This window comes from Haliaeetus albicilla, chromosome 6, assembly GCF_947461875.1.
Source record: "Haliaeetus albicilla chromosome 6, bHalAlb1.1, whole genome shotgun sequence".
Taxonomy (NCBI): domain Eukaryota; kingdom Metazoa; phylum Chordata; class Aves; order Accipitriformes; family Accipitridae; genus Haliaeetus; species Haliaeetus albicilla.
Genome location: NC_091488.1, coordinates 31,673,758 through 31,700,174, shown reverse-complemented (window position 1 = coordinate 31,700,174; position 26,417 = coordinate 31,673,758). Strand labels below are relative to the sequence as shown.

Genomic DNA, 26,417 nt, shown 5'->3' with positions numbered 1-26,417 from the left:
TTTCTGGATTCCACCCACCACCCCCAGCATCATCTAACTCTCAGATTGTTGTACAAATTTTTTTTATGTTGAGATAGAAACTAACTGGAATGAGTTAGTGTTTTCTTTCCCTGTCCTTTGACATTTCTAGCATTTAAGGGTAAATCGGGACAAACATTTAACTGAGTGACACCCAGGCTTAGCAGGAGCTTGTGAAGTTAGGCTGAGGAAGTCTGTCCTTTTTTCTTCCCTTTTACAGGCAGAAGTTAAGGAGCCTCATTTTAAACTTTTCCTGCAGGATGTTTCTTGTAACTCTAGTACTGTCTCATGGTCTTAATTTGGCTTTGATGTCTGCAATTCAACATTCAACTGTTGCACATTTCCATAAAAATACATAAATGCTGAAACAGTCCACGATAGTGATGCCAAATTTGTTATTCGCTTCCAGTGTTGACATTCAAGGATGCAGCTTTTACCTCTGCTGTTGTTTCAGGCTCTCTGCAGATAATTTACAGCCTTGGCTTACAATACATCTATTTGGTTGGGGTTTACTCAAAGTTTGGGCTAAACGGTGTATAAATATATATCCTTGCTCTAGAAAATAGGGTTCTGATTATAATGTCAGTTGAGTTCTGCTGCTTAACAGAACTGTTTCAATGATAACCAGTTGACTGACCATGCCTCTTCCCTAGCAGTCAGCTATGTACATACCCTTTCTTAAAGCGCTTATCAGCTAGGAATAAGAAGTGTTTTTGATGATTTACAGCACCATGCCCAGGAGCTTTCTTTTTCCAGAGATTTTGTAATCTGAATAATGTGATGTGAGTACAGCTTTATTAAAATTGTAAACTCCCATAATGATTAGAAGGGAAGAATACATCCGCCAGGCAGATTAATGAAGATGGTTCTTTTCATCAGTAGAGAGCATTTTTTCAATAGGATCTCAGAGAATTCTGGGAGATCTCACTGATTGTACTGAGCAGCTGTAGGTGATGGACATGTAGTGAATTTCTTGCACTGAACTGCTAACAGATGAACGTACAGTAGTGTGAATGGGTTAGGCAAAAATACAAATACCTTAAAACTGCCCAGGGAAGATAATTACTCAAGTGTTAAACTCATTGATTTTTATTTTTTTTTTGAAAACCAGTTCTCTTTGGCAGAGGATCTCCTTTTACCATAACAGCAAAGAGTTATGTATTCTTTTCAAACTAGGAGTAGACTGGACTTCTGTATTTCCTAGCAATCTTCCTAGCAATTGCTTGTCCAAGGCTTGCTTATCCCTTGTGAAAGGGACAAAGATCTTGAAAGAATCTGTGTTTTGTCTGGGGAGAGGCAAAACCTGATCTAGTTGTGTGCTTTGTACCCTGGATTTTGACTCTTGGTAGGCTTAGGCTATAAAACTACAAACAGTGGAGGCATTTGTAGGCTGCTCTTACACTGTATAGTACAGCGGGTGCTCTTCTGTTTGAATTCTTTGAAATGTCTTAATTTGATGTTGTGGATTTTAACTGGTTTAAGCTCCTGGGAGATGCTCTTCAGATCATTAATCTCTAAAAAGCCATTCTTATTTCTGAAAAATTAAGTGGGGAGGCAGGGGGTGAGGTGAGAGGAAAGTTAGTTGTATAGTTAGCTAGAGCTCTGTAAATGCTGTATGTACCTTCTCCTATTTACATCTTCAGTAGCAGCAGGATTGCCTTCTAGGTACCTTGTTACTTCTGTATAACAGTAATAATACTGATTGCTCTCTACTAATAAACAAACTTTGTTATAGGATAGTGCTGTTAACGTGATTTATGACTGCCATACCAACAAGAGAGCTAAACCCAGTTGATTTTGTAATATAGTAAAATAAAAAGTGAGGAGGGAGTGTAAATAGTTCTTTGAAGCTTTAAAGTACTAGTTTACAAATAATGAAGAAATTAAAAGAGAAATAAACAGAGTATTTGTATTTATGTATGAAGAGCTTGTCAGTTTTTTGTTATGATTCTTAAATTGTGTATTGCTGACATTGGACATGGCTAGATGCAGAGCTGGGAGGAGGTTCCTTTATTTTTAAACCATCCATTGAGAAGTCTGACTACATGTATACTGCGTCTCTTTCTGAGTGTTAATGAAGGCATAACTCCTTTTCTTTTCCCTGCTGGGGCTTAGATATAACACTGAATTTTTCAAGTAATGCTATCTCTTCAGATGTTATCATGAAGCATGAGAGCAAGGAGGATTTTTGATATTGCATAGCATCCAGTGCCCTTCTTGCTTAACCTTTTTTTGTCAATGTTTGTGAGATCAGGCTTTCAGTTTAGTTTTTTGAAGCCTGAGTTCAAGGCCTAAGTGCCAAGTGAGCATCTCTTGGGTATAGGTTGGTGTAGCACAAATGTGTTTCACATTTCTGTTTTCTTCCTGTTTTCTTACATGTGGGGCTGTTCTGTGTTTGCATTCTGAAAGATATGTCAGTTCATACTGTCACTGGTGCTAAGGCTGGGTGAACAGGTCTCCTTAACTTGATATGGCTTCCAGGATATGTTATGATAAAGGAATCAAGGCTTGCTCTGCACACTGGACAGCAATGTTGCACGCTCTGGCTTTCTGTGCCTAATCAGAAATACCTCTGGGGAATATTAGCTCTCCCTGTGCATTGAGTACATCTCCTTTGTTACCTGAGGGCTGTTTGCCCTCGAGTGAAGGGGGCAGTTCAGGGTGACACCTGTTAGCTAGAAATCTCAAAGGTGCTTAAAGAGTACTACTAAGAATCTTCACTCAGTTTAAAAGTGTGGACTGCTAATTCTAGCGTCTGTGGCCAAGTCCATCTGCAGCTTTTCAGGTGAATTTTAACACCCTTGACTTTCTAAATTGGTGGTGTACTTTCCACTCCTGTTCTTATGCTGCTCTATATTGTATGCTGTTAGACAGGTGCTGTGTTTGCACCAGATACCATTTCTTTTCAGTTGATGTTAAAATTGTTTCTTTGCATTAATAAGGTGGCTGGTAGAGACTTCTGAGACATAGTCTGCAGTGCACTATTGTTTTTGCAATGGGTATTTGGCACTTGCAATGTTGTCTTTAGTTCTTATGCTACATACGTGTACCCGTTCAGGATCCAGATGATGGCTGGCATGCTCTCTGTTGGGATGAAGTTTAGCTGTAGAGTCTTTTGTTCTGTTGAACAATGTACTGTGGCACATAACTGTTCTTCCCAATGTAGCAAATGTGAGGGTGCTTAGGGTGAATGCAATCTGCTGTCTATTTCAATGTAAGCTGATTATAAGTGTTTGTTACTCAATAATTTCAGCATATCTAAGTTTCACCCAAGTATTAACAGCTACTTATTTTGTACATAGGTTGTCTTACTAAATAGTGTAACCTAGAACAGCTCTGCAAGGAGACTTCAGTAGAAAAGAAACAATTAAGCATTTTCCCTCTGGGCATCTTTCAAAAACTGTATTCTCCTCCTCCTGCTACTTTAACATTATGTTGGTTCTCTAGCCACCTTTCTTTCTTGTTTCATGCTCAAAAGGATTCCCTCTCTTCTGATTTTTAAGAGTTACTTGAAAATTCTGTGTTCTTTCATTCTTTTTTTTGTCTCTCTTCTCACTGCTGGGCACCACCTAATCACCAGCCTGGGGCCACTGAGGAGCAGCAGTAGTAAAAGGGTACTTCCTCCAAGCTCCTACTTCCTAAAGCTGTAGAAAGAGAGAGAAGGCTGACACCAGAGATCCATTCATCCTCATGTCTTGCCTTCAACAGTGGCAGAGAGCAGATGCCTAGGGAAGACTGAGCACACCCTGTTACTATCCTAGTGTATTGTCTCATGATCATCTATAGATTGGAGACTTCCTAAGTTAGAGGTGGTATCCTCATGTTTAACCTTGGATATTTCCTCCAAGAGTTTGCTGTCTCATGGATACCTCTGAAGTTTTGTTTTCTGAAATGTTCTGGGTGATGGTGCATATTAGCTGATCTCTGACTTTGTGTTAACTTTCCTTTTCCCTTTTATCACCTGAGGTGTTGACCTTCCTATACACAGCATGCTGATGACAGTAGCAAAGTAAATACTTCTGAGATACATTTCTTTAAAAGTAGGAATAATAGGAAACATTTTAAGATGGTCATATAGGCATGCTTATCTGAAAATTAGTAGCTAATGGCTGAATACCAAACTACTAAGACTCCAAGCAGTAATATGTTGTGATACAGTCTTTCACTACATGGCTGCGCCACGTGGGTTTTCTCAAATGTTCAGTGGCGTAAAGTTCTCTCCAAAAGCCTAAATGTCTGTGACATTCTGTAGTGCTAAGTGTTACTGTGTATACCAGGGAGACTGTTCAATATTGGTTGTAGAGGTAAGAGTAGATACTACTGCAAATGCTGCGAGTTAATCAAAATGGGTAACAGTGAAAACTTGCTCGCATATAATCTAAAGGGAGAAAAGACTTTCAGTTTGTAATGGGGAACATGAGAAGACTGCTGGACTTCTTCAGCCAGGTACTGAATTGATGAACCTTGCTATTCTGCTACTGGAGATAACAAAATACCTGCACTGAATACAGGGCGAGGTTTTCAGAGGTGATGGAAGGCTTGAGGCTGTGAACCTGAAGCTTTACAAAGATTTGATCCCCCAGAAGGTTAATACTCTGGATTTTTTGAAAACTGAACCTCTTCATTTCTTGAACTAGCTAACTTTGGTTACAAGAGTGGAGTGTTTCTTTTTTTTCTGCTCGCTCTAGAAGGCGCAAGTACAAAGGAGTTTGTTTCTCTCCAGGACTGGGGTAATTGGGAGTGGAGTTGTACCAGGTATGTGCTTTGGATGAGGTAGTTCAGCTCTCTGCTGGTTTCTAAATCTCTTGTGTGTTGCCCACATGCACGTACCTGCCCACCTGTTCCACAAAGTCTCTTCTTTCTCTCCAGTAAGATGAATCTTCTAGTAAATTAAATAGCAGCTGCATAAGGTATCATTTCCTTTTACATGTGAGAACAGCTTTCTAGAGGTAGAACTCAGGGGCATGGACAGCTAATTAATTGCACAGCTAATTTGCCTTCAAGCTCTCAGAGGCAATGAATGCCAGCAAATTTTTGACTCTCGCATGTTTTTTTTTAAATTTTGGCTGCTACCTGCTCAACAAATGTATAAGCAACACTGCAAAGTGTGGGTGGATTTCATATCCTAGCCATACATTTGTTCATGGCTTAGCTCACATTTGTGATTTAGGGAAGAGTTCTCATTTCCACACTGAAGTTCAAGTTAAATGTAAACAGCCCTTTAAGTATCCTTTAGCAGCATGCAGGCTCCATCTTCATTACCATTTTAGTTGGGGTGAGGATTGAATTTCTGAGGTGAATCTCCTCACTGTCCCACTTGCTGCACATTGCTTTTTACTGAGAAACAATCTGAGTGTGCAATTAGGATTCCTTTGGATGTAACTGAATGTCATGGTTTAACTCCAGCCAGCAGCTGAGCGCCATGTAGCTGCTCACTTGCTTCCCCCCACCTAGTGGGATGGGGGAGAGTATTGGGGGAAAAAAAAAAGTAAAACCTGTGGGTTGAGATAAGAACAGTTCAATAGGACAGAAAGGAAGAAAATAATAACAACAACAACAATAATAAAATTAAAATAATAGGATTGGAATATACAAAACAAGTGATGCACAATGCAATTGCTCACCACTTGCTGACCGATGCCTGGTTAGTTCCTGAGCAGCGATCTGTCCCCCTGCCCTGCCAACTCCCCCCAGTTTATATACTGGGCATGATGTCACATGGTCTGGAATACCCCTTTGGCCAGTTTGGGTCAGCTGTCCTGGCTGCGTCCCTCCCAACTTCTTGTGCCCCTCCAGCCTTCTTGCTGGCTGGGCATGAGAAGCTGAAAAATCCTTGACTTAGTATGAACACTGCTCAGCAACAACTGAAAACATCAGTGTGTTATCAACATTCTTCTCATCCTAAATCCAAAACATGACACTATACCAGCTACTAGGAAGAAAATTAACTCTATCCCAGCCAAAACCAGGACACTGAAGCAGAAGTGTCACTCCGGGAGTGTATCTGCTGTGCTTCAGGTGCCCTTGGGTCTTTGGACTAGGGCACCGAACCTGGTCCAATGCAAACCTCCAGACACACATAGTGTGATTCTTGGGGCCTCAGCACCAACTGCCCTCTACTGCCTTTTCTCCTTTTGGACTGTGCCAGGTGCGCTACTGTCTACAGTAAATTTCTATGTGATGGGGCATAAGCTTTTTTGCTTTTTAAATATTAGTGAAGTAAATAAGCAGGCTGTCTTGAGTTCCATCTACTGACCTAATACCTGATTCTCAATTTTCAGGAGTCTTAATGCAACCAACCAGATTGATTTGAATGTTGTTTGTGAAGCTTTTTCCTGTGTTTCCAGAACTGTCTGTGTTGGTATTTGTCTCTTTCAAATAATGAAGAGTGCTGTGGCATGCCTGTTTTTAAAGCCAGCTGTTTTGCAGACCCATCTGGGGGTAATTTTATTTAACGGTCTGTGTGGGGGTTACACAGACCCTCTTAAAGACCTTGACGGGAATCCCTGTGTGCCTTCTAGATGTTGTTTTATGTCCCTGACTTCTTGTCTTTTTCTTATCTGGGCCTCTTTCCTCCTCTTGCCCTCTCCAAACTGCTAACCCTCTCCTTTGCAAGAAGAAAACAATACCGTAATAAAAAATGTCACTTTCTGAAAACGGGTACTTTCATGTGTTCACTTTTTTATGCTGGAGACTGGACTAACTGCCTTTTCTGGGGCAGGAGTTTCTCATAATTAGTGCCATAGCAAATAATAAAAGCTCAACAGCAACAAGTACTGTAAATACCTTGCAGTCCTGTTCTCAATTAGAGAATTAGTTATGTAAATCTTGTATTAAAGGAGGAAGAGCCCTGATGTCTCTTAAATCATACTCTGTGTGTGCACGCATGCGTACAATTCCTTCTTGTCTAGGAGAAAAATATCTGTGCTTCTAACATGCAGGCTCCATAGAGATTAGCATATTAAACAGTATTGCTCTGCATGACCTCAAATTGGCTTTTGAGTGCTAATTGGATCTATGGGCTTTGAGAGAAGGGGTTGGAAGACATTGGTGTCTGGTTTTCCAGGTTGCAGACAGCAGTATGGATATGGTGGTGGTGGAGATGTCCAAATGAAGTCCTCGGGGGGGGGGGGGGGGGGGGCTCCTGAGCTGTGGGGGCACCAGTTGATAGAGCACAAACTGACTGCTTTGCATTTGCTTATGTCGTCTTTGCCTAGCTGTTATGTATCTTTCTGATTTCATCTTTATGTAAAGAAACAGTGTGATGCAGTGAAATGAGCACTAAGTCTGAAACCAGGAAAGCTGTGATCTATTCCTAACTGCTGCTGTTCTACTGCATGAGTTTGGTCTAGTCGGTTAATCTGTCCAAGTACATCTTCTGCAGCAAAAGAGCTGGCAATAGCTATGCTGCTGCACTTACCTGCATGTGCCGATGAGGCACAGGCAGTCATTCCCATGCCATAACACCCGTTCTGTGTGCATCTGTTGTTGGCGTTTTTAATGTAGCTGCTTGCTTGGAGATTATTTATGGTGAAGATGGGACTGTTAGATAATTAAATTACAGACGAAAAGGATTACTCTATAAACACTAAGATCTATAAACACTGCTCCTATGGCTGCAAATCAGTTGTCAAGCGTGGAGCCAAGGTGGGCCAGTGCCATATGCTGCCTTGTTCAGCAGTTCCAGCAGCCTTGCTGCCCAGCCACCTTCTTCCATAATCTCTCACAATAGCAGATGCAAACAGAGTGAACCTGCCCTTCAGGATCACAACGAGGGAGTCTGAGGGCCTAACGTGTGTATTGGTTTATTCGGTGTTGTGGCTGCTGACTTCTGTAATTGGGCTTTGCTCTGTTGCTGTTGTTGCTGAAGCCTATGTGATGCCTTCGCTCACTCAGTGGAATGCTTGCTTGGAAAGCTAGTCTCTGTGTACTGAGATTTGAAATGATGCCCCAAAACAATTTTTGGGGAAGTGGAGATTAAGATTAATAATGTCTGGATTATGAAAGCTTGTGGCTTTTTTAATCTCACCTTCCGATCCCCTTTAGACTTAACTCGGCTTTAGACAGGATATTGTCTGGTATGGGTGGGGTGTTGGGTTAAATTCTGGTGGACGAGTGCCACCAAATTTAAGCAGGTAAAAAACCCGCAAAAACCACTGACAACAAAAAAACCACACAACACGTCCCCGTCCCCCCTGTCCCCCCCCCAAGCCTCCCCGCAAATACACAGACATGCAGACACAGGCAGACATGCGGACACACACACACTGAAAAAAACACACCAAAAAACCCAACACCACACACACATGCCCCCACCCAACTGAAAAAAACACACCAAAAAAACCCAACACCACAAAAAACAACCCCCAAACTCATGTTGGTGGTTTTTTTTGTTTTGCTTTTGTTTTTAATGTAATTGTCAATGAATAAGTAAAAGACTTTATATTGGATTCAGCACTTCTTATATTTGAAAGTATTTTGAATGGTTTTTTGATGTTACCTAACATTAAGGATAACTTGGAAAACAAATGATTACTTCACACCAATAAAAATCAATACCTTCTGGTCTGGGAGGAAAAGGGGATGATAATAATGGAAATTATTTTGGGGAGAGGGGAAGAGGGAGCATTCCAGGATTTCCTTTTTTAAATGTATAATTCGGGAAATTACAGATTTGTGAAACACATGGATATTGCGATATGTACATCTTTTTAAAAGTCTTTTGACAAAAATACTTTTTCCTAGTTTTCCAGCTTCCTCACCTCTGCTAGGTGCTAAGTGCTGTTTAAAATCATGCTGGTTGAAAAATGTATTAGCTGTTACAGTTTAACATGATCTTGTCTGTGATTTCGATTTTTTGTCTTGTCTTGGATTTTCATGCTCAGTGTATGCAGATTTAGAAATGATCTATTCTAGTCTGATTGTCTTTTCCAGTTAAATCTAAAGAAAGTTCAGTTTAATCCTAGCGGTGTGCTGCATTCCACATAGAGCAAAGAAAATGGTTGGTCTCTGCCCAGAGTAAATTGTAGTATAGAGTGAATGGATCTGGACTGCTCTGCTCAGTTCCAACTGCTTTGGGAAAGATTTAAGGTAACAGATAAGTGCAAGTTAATGATGTTGCAGAACAGCACTGGTGTTAATTCTGTATATTCCAGTGTGAGGACTTTTTTTACATATTGGTAAATGTATGCACTCCTCTTTGAGTTGGAATTAGTATTACAGTTTTTAACTTGTGTCCTTCCTCCCCACTAAAGAAAATGTGAAGGTACTTAGATGCAACATTTCTGCAAATATTTGCAGCCCTACTTCCAACTGTGCTAGCTCTTCAGCTTTGAGTTGTGGGCTTTACTGCTTTGTCAACTGTTTTCCTTAAAATGTAACATATTGAACCTCTTCTCTGGCAACACAAATTGCTTCTGAGGCAGAACAACAGAAAATCACCTGTCTTGTGTGGCAATCTCAATACCACTTCCAGAGTCTGTGGACTTTTTGGGTCAGATGTCACCAGGTAACCTAAATGGGCTGCTGTGGCAGAGTAGGGTGAAAATGGAGTTCTGCAAGAGTATTTGGAGGAAAGTAAATGAAGGTTGTTGGCAGGGACAGGAATTTCAGGTGAAACCCAGGAAGAAGCAGCATTTTGACTCTTACATTTTGTTGGTTTTTTTTCTCTCCTTCCCCTTTTACTCCCAGCTGCATTTTAGAGACTTATCAAAAGTTGTTCTTTAGATAGAGCCTTTTATCTTCAACTGTCTGTTAGTGGTAGGGAAAGGAAATAGAGATCATATGTGATGGAGTTGTTTGACATCCAGAGGAATCTAAAACACGATCTTCAGTATTATTTCTGCCTGTTAGATGTTTGTTCTGTTTGGACCAGTGATGCCACAGTTCTCTGCCTGCCAAGGGCCACTCTTTGACAAACTAGCCTTCTGCTTTGCACAGCTGAGAAGTTTATACGGCTTCTCCTTTCCCCTCTACCTGCTCTATGGCTTGCTCTACCTTCTAGTAGCATACCTCTCCCTGTGACTGGGAAGCAGTGGTGCACAGTGGGATCTGTGTTGTCAGCAGCTGGCAATAGTGTTTTAACCTCTAATTAGTACTGCATATGCAACCTGGTTTCTGCCTTACAAGCTTCCACTGCAGTTTACTGGTCTCTTCTCCTTGTATTGTAGCAAGAATAATGCACAGAAGCACTTAGGGCAAATTCCTGCGGCTCATTTTGGCAGAGAATTGAAATGGGTTGTGTGCTTGGGTGAAAGAGATGCCAGTCAGCTGGTCTTCAAAAGAGTGGAGCTGAACAGGGGAACAGTGCTTTATTTCTGATAGCCCAAGAGATGGCAAGAGAGGCAATTCTGCCTGTTGCACTTGCCTTAGCAGAGGGACATGACAGATGAAGGAGGCTTTCCTTCTGGCAAGACAGTTCAGTGAAGTTTTTCCAAAATAGATCTTTTTGGGCAGTGATCAATCTGCTGACTGTCTGCAGTGATACAGTGTATTTTATATGGTGAAGTATTGTTCTCTTACTGTCCCCGTCTTTTTAGATAACAAGGCCTTCTGACTGCTGTTCCAGATCTGAACTTGCCAATTACTATGTATTTATCCAAAGTAACATCATCCAGACACTTGTGTTGGGCAGAACAGATCGGGTCTGACTCACTGGGTGTTCGTTTGCCCCATTGTGCTGGTGTGTTTTATTTATTTAGACTGAGTGGTGGGGTTTTTTTTGTTGTTGTTGGTGGGGTTTTTGGGGGGGGGGTTGTTGGCTTCTTAAAATGTTTTTTAAAAGGGGTGGGGGAGAAGCATGGAAAGTCTATTTAGTTCTTCTGCTGAGTTCAGGTGGTCGTCTCCCTAGGCTCTAACCATAAACAGCAGTGGGAGAGAAGTTTTTTCAAAGAGCTTCTCTCCATTGTTGACAGAGAGCACTTAGGTAACTAGCCATATAAGGCAGCAAACATCTAACAGCTATGCAGAAGGACTCCTGGAAATCGAAAGATTCACCATAGCATAATTTAACTGCTTGACTAATCAGGAGGCCTTCTATGGTGGAGTGACTGCGTTGGTGGATAAGGAAAGAGCAACTGGTGTCATCTACCTTGACTTCTATAAGGCCTTTGACACAGTACCACACAACATCCTTGTCACTGAATTGGAGAGATAGGGGTTTGATGGATGGACTCTTTGATGGATAAGGAATTGATTGGATGGCTGCATCCAGAGTTGCAGTCAACGGCTCAGTGTCCAAATGGACATCAGTAACAAGTGGTGTCCCTCAGGGGTCTGTATTAAGACTGGTACCGTTCAATCTTTATTGATGACAGCCAGTGGGACTGAGTGCACCCTCAGCAAGTTTGTGGGCAACACCAAGCTGAGTGGTGCAGCTGATTCACTAGAGGGAAGGGATGCCATCCAGAGGGACCCTGACAGGCTTGAGGAGTGGGCCTATGCGAACCTCATGAGGTTCCACAAAGCCAAGTGCAAGGTCCTGCACCTGGGTCGGGGCAATCCTCAATATCGGTACAGGCTGGGGGATGAATGGATTGAGAGCAGCCCTGCAGAGAAGGACTGGGGATACTGGTGGATGCAAAATTGGACATGAGCTGGCAATGTGTGCTTGCAGCCCAGAAAGCCAACCGTGTGCTGGCTGCATGAAAAACAGCCTGGCCGGCAGGTCGAGGGAGGCGATTCTTTCCTTCTGTTCTCGTGAGACCCCACCTGGAGTACTGCATTCAGCTCTGGGGCCATCAGCACAAGAAAGACATGGACCTGCTTGAGTAGGTCCAGAGAAGGGCCATGAAAACAGTAACAGGGCTGGAACACCTCTCCTGTGAGGAAAGGCTGAGAGAGTTGGGGTTGTTCAGCCTAAAGAAGAGAAGACTTCAGGGAGACCTTATTGTGGCCTTCCCAATACTTAGAGGGGGCTTATAAGAAAGACAGAGACTTTTTACCAGGGCCTGTAGTGACAAGGGGCAATGGTTTTAAACTGAAAGAGGGAAGGTTTAGATTGGACATAAGGAAGAAATTCTTTACTGTGAGGGTGGCGAGACACTGGAAGAGGTTGCCCAGAGAAGTTGTGGATGCCCCCTCCCTGGAAGTGTTCAAGGTCAGATTGGCTGGAGCTTTGAGCAACCTGATCCTAGTGGAAGATGTCCCTGCTCATGGCAGGGGATTGGAACTAGATGATCTTTAAAGGTCCCTTCCAACCCACACCATTCTGTGGTTCTATGATGACTAAGAACTGTGTCCTAATGAAAGCCTTGTGGTTTGCTTAAGTGCATTTGAAATCCCTTTTCTTGGGGGTGGTGGGTGAGGGGGTGAATGGGGAAGACAGCAGGTCCATTACTGTGCTGCAATGTATGTTGTTTTAATCCTTTCATGTGAATCTTAATCCACATGATATAGATATAGAGTCCAACTGGGAAGGTACTTGCTTTTTCACCCAGTGCTGGAGATGTGGCTTTTCTGAGATATCTCAGATGGCATGGAGATTAGAGCAATCCAGCAGCCTTGCAGTTTGATAGCATTTCTGAGGCTTCGCTTAAGATGCAGTATGCGTTTCTTCATCCTGATAGAGATAATGGGTTTTAAGCAATTACACCCAGGCTAATTCCTTTTGATAAGAGCTCTACATTATCTAAAAAAAGAATCCTAGCCGCCTGGGAAAGAACAATGTAAATGTCTCTCTCACGGACTCTTTCATTTGCTCTTCTCTGATATCTTCAGATGATACGCTGCAGATCTTTCAAGCCATAAAAATCTATCAGTCCTTTTTTAGGAAGGGAGTATTGCAGTCAGGGACGTGTAACAGTCCTGTTGGCTTGCAAGGTGTGGAGGGAGCTCCGCGTGCTTCATGATTCCAGGCTCTTATAGTGATTACAGCTTTGACATAAGGAATCAAATTTGGTGTCTTTTAAAGGAGCCCCTTGTTCCTTCCCTGTGCAGGCTGTCTGGTTGTAAGGTGCAGGTTGCTTCTGCTGATTAGGGTGATCTAAATTTTGTAATTTCGAAAGGGTGGCAAGAGCCTGCCGCTTTAGCATAGATCACAACCCCTACTGTGTGTTTGTCTGCACTGGAAAGAAGAGTATGATGTTGTTGTGTTAAGTAGAAATGGTAAGAGATCTCACTTCTTTAGATTTTTTTTTTCTTTTCTTTTTGAGACCGGTAAAGAAATTTCAATAGATAGCTGCATTTCTGGTACTTAAAAGAAATTCCTTTTATTCTGCTTTATGTCTCTGACTTTTCTTCTCATACATATACAGTGTAGGATAGAAAATTTAATTGATTGCATTTAAAAAGGGGGGGAAATCCCAAAGCAACATGCTGTTTGTATAAATGTGCCACTTCTAGGAAAATCATGTTATATATATAAAAAAATATTGCATTAACAATATTGAAAGGTTTTCAAACATTGTAGGCATGTTTGTTATAACTTGTTCTCTCTCTCCCAGATGACATTCTTGATGTGTAGCTGCCTGATGATAATTGGAGCTGGGAGGAGAAGCAAGGGGAAAAGGGGAAGATTGGAGATAAGGATTATATTCTCCCATGCTGATATGCTTTGTTTCTCCTTCCTCAGAGAAGAGCCTGTGAATGTGTGGCATGCTGTCTGTCCCTTTACCTGCCTGCTCACTAGGGAAAGTGGCTGCATGCCTCCCAGCGGGAGCCTGATCAGCTCTCTTTCAAAACAGAGGAAGAGGGTTTGTGTGGGCTTGTCTCCCTGGTGGGACAAAAAAATTGCAAAAATAATTTTTTTTTTCAATTTTTAAAAATGGCTTCATGCATCACAAACACTGGTTAAGCAGAGCAGTACAGAAGTGGGAAACTTGGGATTTAGCTAGAAATAGGAGGCAGAACGCACAGCTTTGATGGTGTGGAAACCATTTCTTATTCTCTAGTGTGGCACAAGAAGGGTTGTCCCTGCTCAACCCCTTTATTTACACAGTGCTGCAGCAAAGTGGTGCCTAGATTGAAAATAAATGGAGGAGTTCAGGGAGAGAAAATCATTACCACCATTTGCAAAGTTGGCTGCAGTATTTTTTTCCTGTCATAAACTGTTGTGAATTTGAAAGGGCTGCTGTATTTCCTTCCCAGACGTGGTAATGTTTAGTTGGCAAATGAAACAACCTTTTGTTCGGAAAACTCTTTTGAGATGAAAGGCATCAGCAAAGTTGTAGCTGTGTCTCCTGTGACTGCCTTGGTGGAAGAGCTGGACTGTGTGTTCTAAGTCTTTCTGATGCAGATGCTCGAGTGCTTAGTCTGAGCCAATTTACTCATTCTTCAGCTCTTACTTTTTTGGCTTTAATTGGCTTCCTACTGCATGTCACATTGCATTTTCCTTTGGCTGGCGGACAGAGAGAGTAGACCTCCTCTGGGCTGCTAAGAGAACATGTTTTCTTATTAGATAGAGCTGTCTAGTGCAGGCTGGAGGAAGCACCTTGTGTAAGCTGAAGCAGAAGTGTGTTCTTTGCAATGATAATACCTTCTCAGCCTTGTGGGTGACTCCACAGATTACTTCTCATCTTGTTCTTTAATAAATGATACATAGATGCAAAACCTGTGTGAAGATGATGCTCCTAGAAGACTTTCCTCATCTGCTTTTCTTGTTCTCCTCTTCAAAAGGATTTCCTTTAATGACAGCAATGAGATGGTGCATCTAGGTGATGGGGCAAATTAAAGTACTTCATGGACCATTGTTAGGGAACAAACACTAGCTCAAAACTGCCTAGGCTATGTCTAGGCTATCTTGCCTGTGTATTATTAATATGGCAGGCCCCACTTTATTATTCTACCTTGAGCCACACTTTGCCTGTGTCCCTTGGGAGAATCCTCTAATCAAGTGCTTGACAAGCAGCCATATGAAGGCTCTGTGGTTGCCCTACTTTTTGGGTGTTTCTGGCCCAGCCATGCAGAAGCACCAGTAGTCCTGTCACCTGTTTAATGAACCCAAGGAACAAGTCCTATTCCTTGTGTTTGTGTGCTGGCCTCCTTACAGGGGCTCCATTACCTTTTGTTTTGGAAAATAGTTCCTTGCAGTTTCATCTGGTGGTCTGGTAACTCTGTAAAAATAAAGTTTTGTATTTAGGCAATTAATCTTGTACTTGGGCAGGCTTGATATCCAGCATTGCAGTTTATGATACAGAGCCAGTTATTGAGTTCCTACTAAATATACATCTTTGGTGGTCTTGGTGATACTGAAAAATACTGAATTGTCAAAGTTCTGTTGTTTTCTGTCACTGGTGTATACACTATTCTGTCCTGATCCATCTGTTGCTACAGTTAAATGGGATTCAAGTGAATTCATTAAGAACATGTCACCTTATATTAACAGTGAAAAATATCAGGTGTCACGAAAAATAAATGTTTCCAAAAAATTTACAGAGTATGAAGCTCTCATGTCATGAAAACTGAACTTCGATTGCTCTGGGAATGGAAGGGGTGTATGTGAGCAACACTGGGCACTGCAAGAATAAAATATTTGTAAAAGCTCCTCCTTTACCTGCCAGAGTAAAACTGAGTTTACTTCTTGCCAAGATCAGCGTCTGTAGCTCTGTGCCTTCTGCTACAACTACATGAAATGTTAATCCCTGATGCACAGCAAAGAACATAACACCTTGTTTAGTAGCTTAGGGATACTCTTGCTGTTGACTGCTGCAGGACAAAAGGCAGAGCCCTGAATTCACAGCTTGCTAGATACTGAGCCTCCTGGGTCACCTAGAAATGCAGTTCACTGTTGGAGTGTCTGCCCTGTGCATGCTCCTCCTTACCTGTGGGCAGGGCACAGCAGATACTCTGCAGTAAGTTCTCATTCTCTTATCTTGTGATGCTGTCTCTGTGTGCTCCTGCCTTATGAGAATCCTAATTTATCTTAGCAGTAACAAATGTTGTTGTTTGTAAGTTATAAAATTATAACTGTTACAGGCTGTCCCTATTCTCTCCTGCAGCCTGTTCCACTGCCCTCCTTCCAAGTTTGTGTTTAACTGGAATTGCTTGTGGGACTGTGCTGTGAGGAGGGGGATAGTCATTGCTTTACAGCAATAGGGTAGGGACTCCGAAGAGATCTGTTGAGGTGTCACTGTGCCCCTATCTTTCCCTTTGGCCTGCCTTCTCTTACAAAGGTGCTAATCACCTCCTACCTTGATTTAGTGTCAAAGGGTCTTTAGTGACCTTGGAAGAAGAGAAACTGAGCTGTCGGTGCTAATCTCAAACACAAATGTGCAGCCTTTGCCACATTAGTCATGCCTTTGTCACCTCTAGATTGGATTAGTACAGTGCACAGTATGTGGGTCCACAGCTGAAGACACATGCAGAACAGTGTTGTCTGCTTGTTTTAGTGTCACAGGAGAGTATTTTCTAGAGAGATGTCAGCTTTTGAGGAGTGCCCTCAGTCAGGATCCTGAGCTGACTTCTCAGAGTGGTCTGCTGGAAGCTGGTTTGGCTGTCAGGCAGTGCTTTAAAGCTTACCTGCTGCTGTTATCGCTTTCTGTAAGAGGATAAGTTGAAGGATTGAATGGGGCTGCAACTTAAGACCTAGTGAGGAAATATATTGAGCCCTGTAGCCTTCTTTATTTCTTCTTGGTTATTTTTCTGTATCAATGATATTACTATATGGTGCTTGTGTTTAGAGAGGTGCCCTTAAAGACATCTGGTTGTGGAACAATACATTGGCAGTGGAGGTTTTTCTCTCCGATTCACATGTGAGTGGTGCACAGAAGTCCAGCTTCCTTATTAGGACTAGTCAATCACTTGATCAGGTACATAATAACCATTTTCTGGGAGGGATATAAGGGGTAAGAGATTAACCCCAGTCTGCATTACAAATAAGTTTAATGAAGTACTAATGTTGCATACAGAATGTCATGGCAATGAGGAAACTGGACTATTATGACTGAGCCTGTACACGTGAACAGCCTGCAAAGCAAAGAGCACGCTAGGAGTGATGAACTGGGGAGGTAAAGACAGTGTTAGTCCTTGGTTCAACTGTTTGCTGAACTGTAACTGGGGATAAAAATGTGCTTTTTCTCTTGTAGTTATGCTCAGTGTGTACAGCTGCTTGTGTAGTTTTTAAATGCCCACAGAAATCTTGATTCTTTAACACATCCCTCTCCACACTGCTCTGGAGGGGACAAGCTGCACTTTATAAAAGGTTCCCCAGTGGGTGGTTTCTCTCCATGAGACTTAACTTCTTTCCTCACACCTGGATACCTATTGGCATGATGGTTCTGAGCCAGTGAGTGGGATCTTAATCTACAGCAAGAAGACATGCGGAGTGGAAGGCTCAGCAAGTATATGGGTGTTCATGTCACTAGCTGGTGGCTTTCCCAATGTAGCTGGTGAATTAGAGCAGTTGTGGGTTGCTGGACTTTGTGTGTTGGGGGGTTGTTTGTTTAAATTTGGCTTTGTCTCTGGTATCTCAGATCAACCTTTTGGTTCAGCTGCTTTTGATGTTGTTATGGCTATCTACTTGGTTTTAGCAAGATCTGTCATTAAGTGTTCTGGCTTCTCCTGTTCTACCTGGTTGCTAAAATATTTTGCTATGGATATGGAGCTGGTGGGATGCAGTAGGCAGTTCGTGTTTGGAGACAGAGTTTAGGTAGTACCCCTCTCTTTCTGAAAAGATTTCTGTGGTTGGAACTATGAATCAAAGCAGTTTGCTCTTCTGGGAAGTAAGAACCTGCCAAAATCCACGTGCAGCTGCTGGGGTTATTCTTTCGGCTACAGAGCCAAATCAACCAGAAAAGTCTTCTACTGCATCTTTGCCAGGTCCTCTGGCAAAGAGGTCACACTTTCGCCTGGAGCATAACATACTGCTTTGCCAGCCTTCTGCAGAGAAGTGCTGTTTTTGTTCTATCCTTCTAGCGAGACAGTCCTAGAAAACACGGTCTGAACACTGTGTGTTCCTCTGCTGTGGAGGGAGCCTTCTCTGCTCATGCTCCCGTGTTCTGGGACTTCCACCAAAGAGGATATGTGTGCTAGAAACAGGTATCTTTGCAGAATCTGTTCAAGCAAGCTGTGTCTGTTGAAATCAGTTCTTCCTTTTAAATCAATTAGGAAGGCAAGGAAGCTCACCTGTGTTAGAGAAGCCATGACCCTTTAGGGCAGAAGTGACTATGCTCATTTTTGGAGAATGTCAACTAACCATTCTTATGGCCCTCAAGCTAGGGGAGAGTTAGCTTCCTACTTCGAACCCTCTACTGATGTCAGCAGCAGACTTATAACAATGCCTGGTTAGATTATGCCCTCACTGTAGTAATGAAAACCACTTATTAATGTGGTTTAAGTGTCCTACATAGCACTTGGCTTGTAGCAGAGAAACTGCTACCCATTGGATCTATGGCTAGTTCTGTCCCTTTTTTTTTTTTTCCTACTTACAATTCTCTCTCTCTCAGTGTTTTGTTACCTAATGTGTTACTAAATAAGCAATGAAACAAAGATTGCCCACACTAAAAATGGTGTGTTTAGGGGCTCCTGCTCCAGTGCGATTAAATGTTAATGGGAAATATTGCTCTTACTAGTTCTAGCTTTCTGCAGAGTAGGGTGCCCAACCTTACTCTCTTTTTTTTTTCTTTTTTTTTTTTTTTTTTGTTGAAGTCTATCCTGGTAATTCCTTTAACTGTGTGTTCTCTCTGTCTGTATTCTCCTGCCTAGCTTTCTGCAGAGGACGTGTTGTGAGGGTGCCCAAAGGTCCTCTTATTCGAGTCATGGGCACGGAGGTGGTGATTCCTTGCAACGTTAGTGACTACGATGGACCTAGTGAACAGAATTTTGACTGGGAGTTCTCCCGGGAGACTGACTTCGTGCGGATAGTGAGTACCTGGGATTCTACATTCACCTCTGAGGAGTACCAAAAACGTGTGGGCAACGGGGATATCAAACTGAGACGGAGTAGCAACGATGCTGTGGAACTTGTGATTAGAAACATCCAGCCAACTGACCAAGGGAGGTACAAATGCTCCACGCCCAGCACTGATGCCACCGTTCAGGGAAATTATGATGCAGAGGTCCAAGTGAAAGGTATTTCTGAAGAGTGAGGTGTGCTCTAAATTTGTTCTTGGTATTGATTATAGATGTACCCTTAAGAATGCTGATTTTCTGTTGCTTATAAGCATTGTGATTGTTTTTTTTCTTTTTCTTCTCCCTGTTCCTGTTTAATTCTCCTAAAGCAAAACTGAAAATTGGGAAGTATGATAGCAAAGACAAGTGAGGTGAAGAAGCGAAGAGAAGCTGTTTACTATAAACACCACTTTCCTTTTTTCTGTGTAGTAAATATGTAGCTAAAAATGGGAAAAATAAGCAGTGGGTTTTCTGAAGATGTCTGCACATATTTAATGTCCCTAAGACTCTGGGTAGAGAGACTAACTTCAGCTAAAAAACACAGCCTGTCTTCTCTCTCTTATTTATAGTGTCATTTAGGGTTCTTTCTATATGAAGGAGGTAATCTTCCCTTTCTCCTTTAGCATGTTGATACTGCAGTCATGCCCTAGCTTTGCTCTCTCATTTAGGGTTCTTCAGTAATAATGGGAGACTATTTTTTTAAAGTGTCTTACGTTTTAATCCCATGAAAATCAAGATGATTCTGGATGTGAATAGTCAGAATGGTGATGTTTGGATGAGAAACTGAAGCGAGGGGAAGGATAAATGAATTTGAATGCTTGTCTTGGCTTGTTTAAAGTGGAGCACTTCCTTTAATGGATTTTCAGCTGAATTTCCTTGTTCCTGGGATATATCCATGTGTGGAAGAAGGCATGATTGGCCATGTGTTGCTCTGTGGTAGTAACACTGCCTCATATCTGAACAGATCAGTGTGGGTGTTCTCTTCTTGCTTCTGTTTTATGATGCTTGTGTCTTTTGGTCTTTTTTTTTTAAATAGTGATTTCTGATGGTTTATCAGTGAGTGGTTCAAAAGCACGTTCCTCAGTGTCTCTCAGGCTGTCTGAGGGTGACTCCTTCAAGTTGCGCTGCTCAGCAATTACCACCTCACCAGAGCACACTCACCTGCATGTGACTTGGCAGATCAAAGGTGGATCGACTTGGCGGGACATCCTATCTTTGACTCATGAAGGCAAATTCCATCCGGGTCCCGGCTATGAAGAGCGCTATCGTAATGGAGATATCCGCTTGGACACAGGAGCGAATGACACGTATCGGTTATCTGTATCCCAGGCCTCGTCGGTGGATGGGGGTGCCTACAGGTGTCTTGTGAGCGAGTGGGTGAGAGGGGCAGATAGTTCATGGCAGAAGATTCAGGAGAAGAGCGTGGAGATAGCAAGTGTGGCAATCCAGCGGACTGGTGAGTGTAACCGATGGGCTGGGGTCACAACTCGTAGCTACAGCAGTGCTGTGTCCAGTCTGTGATACTTTGAGAGCAGAAACTGGGTAAGGTGAACTAAACGAGGATACATTCTAGGAGAACCTAGACTGCTGTTTGGATAGCTGGCCTGTTTACATCTGAGTTGATAGAAAATGCTTGGTGTAATTTTTCTAACTTTTATTTTGGGGAGAAGGGGGATGGATAATGGCGTGGAAATATCAACTAGAACCTCTTAGATGCCTAGACCTAGATTTTTATCTCATTCTTAGTTCACTTCAGATTGTTTCTGGTTTTTATATTTCTTAAATAAACACTGTATTTAACCCCTGAGCACCCCAAACCTTCCCTCTGCTCTCTCATTAACATAGGGTTGTTCCATAGCACTAAACAGCTGCACTTCCCCTGTAAAAGCGGCTTGTGATTCAGTGACAGATGTAAAGCTTTTCTGTATTTGGTTTATTAAAACAGCATAGAAAGATCAAGAGAAAGGAGGAAGGCAGTGATAATTTAATAGGACAAATTATCCAGTGATTTTTATCACTTGACACTGGATCACTGGTCTGATTGCTCCACCGTGTTGGCAGGGGTCTAGGACAGTAATGGTTCTGTTAAACACATTATTGCATGCTTGACTAAGGAGACAAAAATACATATAGTGCTGTGCTGAGGATATCCAGATGTCCCTGTCCATATAGATTTCAGGAGTAGATGCACTGAGCACTTAATTGCATTAGCATTACCACTGCTAGTTGGAGGAGGGAATGCAGGGGGTGATGCATCCTGTCACTCAATAGGTGGAAAAACAGGCAATGATGGTCCCTTGGAAATGTGAGATTATGACAATATTTTAGAAGTATTCAGACAGTGAGAGTATCTTTTCATTTTTGTAATCCTTTAATCACTATAGGGAGAAACCAGAACTGCTAGGTTTTTTGGCTAGCTCATTTGGATGTAGTTTTAGTATCCTGGTGGTACGTAGCATGTGAAATTTGACAGGATCAATCTGCCCCCTCTTTTTCAGGGTGCCTGTTACACAGTAAAGCTTGCCGGTGCTCTCTGCTGAGGCAGGGCTTGCTTAATTAAGGGCTGTAATTTTCTATTTTGTCGCACTTTCGGAGAGTTTGGTTTAAGTAGGTGGGGTTTAATCAGTGGCTTAAAACAGGGTGAAGATGGCCAGGACCAGTAGTAGTGCAGTTTTTTAATGTGGTTTGGGTGTGTGGTTTTGTTTGTGGGTTTTTTTGTTTGTTTGGTTTTTTGTTTAGGGTTTTTTGCCTTCATTTTTAGCTCAGTCATTGGCAGCACTGGCACTTTGTCAGGGGCATGAAGGCTTTTTTTAAAAGTTATGCTAAATGGGATAGGTTATTTTCCAGCAAAATGTTGTGGAAATTTTTACCCACACATTCTGTAGTAGGACTTTGAAGAGCACCTTGTGCTGACATTTGAAACCTCTGCACTTGCATGCTAAAGTGAACTTGAGTTGTAAATGGTGTGCCTGCTTGCTGCACTTCCCTCATTTCTCACCTGCTCTGAACTGTGGGGTTGAATCTGTAGAAATAAAATTAAAAAAAAAAACCCAACCCAACCAAAAAACACAAGAAAAGATGAATTAACATATCTAATGCAAAAAGTTATGCACAGGTTACTTGCGTAACTGTGTGGGGTTTTTTCTGTTGTTGCTCTTCTAGCTACTTGCCCATCACTTTCATCTCCTAATATCATGACATCTTTGGGCCCAACTTTGCTCTTCTATGTCTTTTTTTAACAGTGCCTTGCACAACAGGGATATAACCCTAAGTGAGGCCTGCAGACATGTCTGTAACCAAAAAGGAGCATTGAGGCTATACATATGGGTAAACTCTCTTACAAGTCCCTCTGTATGCATATACTGCCAGATTCTGAAAGCCTGTCACTATTTCATGAAGACAGAAGTGTTCCTTGGAGAAATGCTGCTCTTAACCTTGCAGATGAGTCTTATTTTGTATTCTGCTATTAGTCTGTGAAATTAACTAGCCTTTTGTACTGATTCCAAGCTCCTAATAAGACAGTGAGGGAAGTCCCAATGAGATACTCATCAGACAGTGGACTTTGCTTTACCGCTTAGCTGGGGCTTGCTACCCGCTGTTCAGTTTGACTGCTCTGTGCTATGAGGTGGTGAGTGGTGAGATGAATATTGCTTGGTTTTATTGGCAATAGTTGTGGCTGCTCAGTTTGGCTCTGGCCCTTTTATGTTGTCTCTCATTCCTGATGGTAATCCTACAACGCTTTTACACATGGGTACCTATTATATAGTAGAACATGGTTTTACATAGAAATCACTGATCTGTACCAGAGACATAGCTGCCTGTTTAAGGCAGAAATATGTATTCTTGCTCATGGTCTTGGTTGTAGATCTGCTGAGAAGAGCCGCTGTTGTAGCAGCCCTGTCTACTGGCCTCAGTTGAGGCTTCAAGAGCAGCTGCAATACCCACTGTGGGAATGGTGCTGCACTGAGATACAAACCTAATCCTTAGGCAGTGTAGAATGAGGGAGTGAGCAAGCGAAGACATGTGGTGGCCAGGTAACTTGGTGAATGACTTGCACTGAGGCTTACAAACAACACACAGAGCACCCCTGGTTCACCTCTCACCAGTAACTAAGGCAAGCTTTTCTACTCCTGGTCTTGACACTTTCAGCCCATGGCTTTCTTTTAACAAAGCTGTGGCCAGGCTGGTAACCTACAGAATGCAGAAGGTCCTGTTTGAATGCTGGCTATGACCATATGTGCTATGGATCTTAAAAATACTTACTGGTCAGTGGAAGAGTTTGTTAAATGTGTTTTAAGTGGCTATGGCATTGCTTTAAAGTCCCCAGTGTGTGTTGGTCAGAACAGTAAGTGGAGGAGTCAGCAGTATAAGGAGTTATTGCTGCCTTCTCTTTGCTTCTGTTTCATGTTTCTTCAACACACCTGAGGTCAGTCAGGACTCTAACACGTGGCCGTAGCTGCTTCTCATCTAAATCTGCTCTGTTAGAGGAGTTCAAAACCATTTCAGCAGAAACCAAGTAGAGTTCTAATGTAGTTCTCCCCGATTTCAGTGGACACTTACTCTTCTGAGAGGTAGTCCCAAAACAGTGACCTTCCTGTGAGGATGGAAAATCCTGTACACATTTTCCTGCTGTGTGAAGGTGACATGTGGTCTGTGATTGGGACAAAGCCTTCATGGACCAATTGCTGTTGAGTTATAAAACCCCTGTTCTCCCTCCCTTCCTCCCCCCTCTCTCATCATGCATCCCTTGCTTGACTGATAATGTGAACTACCCTTTTGATAGATCATACAGTTCAATATCCAACAGGTATTTGAAGGTAGGGCTACTGAGCTACTTCAGAAGTTTCTGCAATAGAATGTGAAGTCCTGGATAACTTACAGTGGAGTCTTTAAAAAAAAAAAAATTAATTTTTTTTTGTTTGAATTTTTTTCTCTTCATTTCTAAGCTCTAGGTGTGGTCATCTCAACAAGCAATGTGTCTGTGACCGAAAGAGACTCCCTGGATCTTACATGCAACATCACAACAGACAGGAGTGGTATTTTCCAAGCTGAGGTGCTGTGGTATTTTTCTGCGTCACCTGATGATACCTTGTCAGATGCTCAGGTTTTGCTGAGCGTGGACCGTGATTCTGTTGTCAGTGATTCAACTCTCATCAGCCTGAGCCATGTAGATAGGAACTCGTATCGCCTGTTGGTGCGTGAGGTGGATGTGGAAGACTCTGGCTACTACTTCTGCCAAGCAGCTGTCTGGGTACCACTGCACAACGGGAGCTGGCATAAGGTGGTGGAGAGGACATCTGCACCAGTCAGTGTGGTGGTGACAGTGTTAGGTGAGTGATTCTGCTTTCAGACTTCATGGGTAATGTACCACTCATTCCTTGGTCCCATCAGAAAAGGGAGAGGACCTTGCAGAATCTCTTCTGTGCAAGTTTCTCTCTCGTTTGCATCTATCATCTGTATGTAGGGTATCTCTCTCGCATATAAAAATACTGATCTATGCTATAGAGTTTTGGGTTTGTATATTATAGGGTCCTACCCATACACTCCACTCTCTGATGTCATTGAACAGTCTGTAACTGGGAAATAGAACTTAAAAGCCTGCCTTTTTTTCTAGGTGCTGAAGCTGCCCCTGTTGTCATGTTGTCCCCTTTCACCTCCCTCGTTCCATTAGCAGGGCTCTGATCCAGCAACAGGCATTCTTTCTGAGCTCTGAACACAGTGATATCAGATGCTTCCCCTGATTTTTGAATCATATACCATAAAAATTATTTATAATGGAAACTTCATAATGAACTTTCATAGCTTTCAAAGTTGTTGGGTTTTTGTTTTGTTGTTTTAATCACTAGAGAGAGACCACATCCTACTAAAGGATTTAGAATGGAAGATGACTTTATACTGCTTTATTCTCCTCCCTCAACACACAAGTCCATTTTATGAGACCATGTCACATAGCTGTTGAGTAGTGTGACTGAGAGACACTTGGCTTGTGGCTAACTTAATGCTAGCAGTGTTGATTAGCATACTGGTCACTAAAAGATTTTCCTGCAGTATTTAACATCCTACTCAATGTGGTGCATTTTTCATCATTCAGTCCTAGATATGAGTGGATTTTTAGCCTTTTGGACAAGCAAAGGATTATTTGTGCACTTGAAGTTACGGCTTCCATATGTTACTTCAGCATTTCTGCAGCAAGTTCTTTTAATTCACCAGTGGGGGGGGGGATCTACTTAAACAGAAACTTGATGATCCCTTTATTCTCTCCTTCCTTTATCCCCTAGTTGTTCTTGGTGGTTTTCCCTTCTTACAGCTCTAATACTGTCAATGTCCACATTTTTTTGCAAGGGGCTAGTTAGAAGCAGCTGTGTTTAACAGTTGTTCATTTAAGACTTGTTGACTGAATGAGGAGCAGAAGGCATAGGTAAGAGATTCAACAGGCTTATCTGATCTACCTGGCCTACAAGAGCAGGCTGACAGTATCTTTCCCTACACCCCTTTTCCAAGACAAATCTGTTTTGGAGATCCACTGTCTCATATGCATGCTGCAGATTGTAAAGCTTTTGCTTTGCATTATCCCAGCTGAAGTCTTAAGCTCTGGAGATCTCTCTTTATGCAAATATCCTTAGAAGTGAAGTTAACTGGGAGAAATACTAAAAATGAAACTCCAGCAGAACTTCTAAAAAGCCTGTTTTAGGGATAGGTCTGGATATGTCAGCCTACCCATCCTGTCTCCTAGTTTAATCTTGGGGAGCGAATAGCTTCATTTTAGAAGCAATGAAACTTGGTATTGTGTTGCAGGATGCTGTAGGTAAGGTATCTGCACCTGCTAAAATTCACAAAGTAGTAGTTATGTTGGAAGCATGAATGAACCTAGATGTGAGCTGGGGGAGAACTGGCAAAGCTGTAGTACTTGGTGTTTGTTAGCAGCTGTTGTGGTTTAACCCCAGCTAGCAACTAAGCACCATGCAGCTGCTCACTCACTTCCCCCCACCTAGCGGGATGGGGGAGAGAATTGGGGGGGGGAGTAAAACTTGTGGGTTGAGATAAGAACAGTTCAATAGGACAGAAAGGAAGAAAATAATAACAACAACAATAATAAAATTAAAATAATAGGATTGGAATATACAAAACAAGTGATGCACAATGCAATTGCTCACCACTTGCTGACCGATGCCTGGTTAGTTCCTGAGCAGCGATCCGTCCCCCTGCCCTGCCAACTCCCCCCAGTTTATATACTGGGCATGATGTCACATGGTCTGGAATACCCCTTTGGCCAGTTTGGGTCAGCTGTCCTGGCTGCGTCCCTCCCAACTTCTTGTGCCCCTCCAGCCTTCTTGCTGGCTGGGCATGAGAAGCTGAAAAATCCTTTACTTTAGTCTAAACACTACTTAGCAACAACTGAAAACATCAGTGTGTTATCAACATTCTTCTCATCCTAAATCCAGAACATGACACTATACCAGCTACTAGGAAGAAAATTAACTCTATCCCAGCTGAAACTGGGATACCAGCTTTGGCTGGATGTGAGTATCCAGGCCTAAAACCTCTCAATGTATTCAGAGCCTGTTGTTATCAGA

General features: G+C 42.3%; 1 protein-coding gene across 3 annotated transcripts in view; it reads left to right on the top strand.

Moving 5' to 3' along the window:
- Positions 1-26,417, top strand: part of PTGFRN (prostaglandin F2 receptor inhibitor) — a 71,425-nt gene that overhangs the window by 12,597 nt on the left and 32,411 nt on the right. For 2 of the 3 annotated variants that reach the window (XM_069785437.1, XM_069785438.1), the window contains 3 exons: positions 18,658-19,023; positions 19,880-20,299; positions 23,790-24,173. In XM_069785437.1, the coding sequence (XP_069641538.1) occupies positions 18,658-19,023; positions 19,880-20,299; positions 23,790-24,173 (1,170 nt within the window). Of the gene's footprint in view, positions 1-18,657; positions 19,024-19,879; positions 20,300-23,789; positions 24,174-26,417 lie in introns of those variants that run through there. The other variant, XM_069785439.1, reaches the window with a different exon arrangement.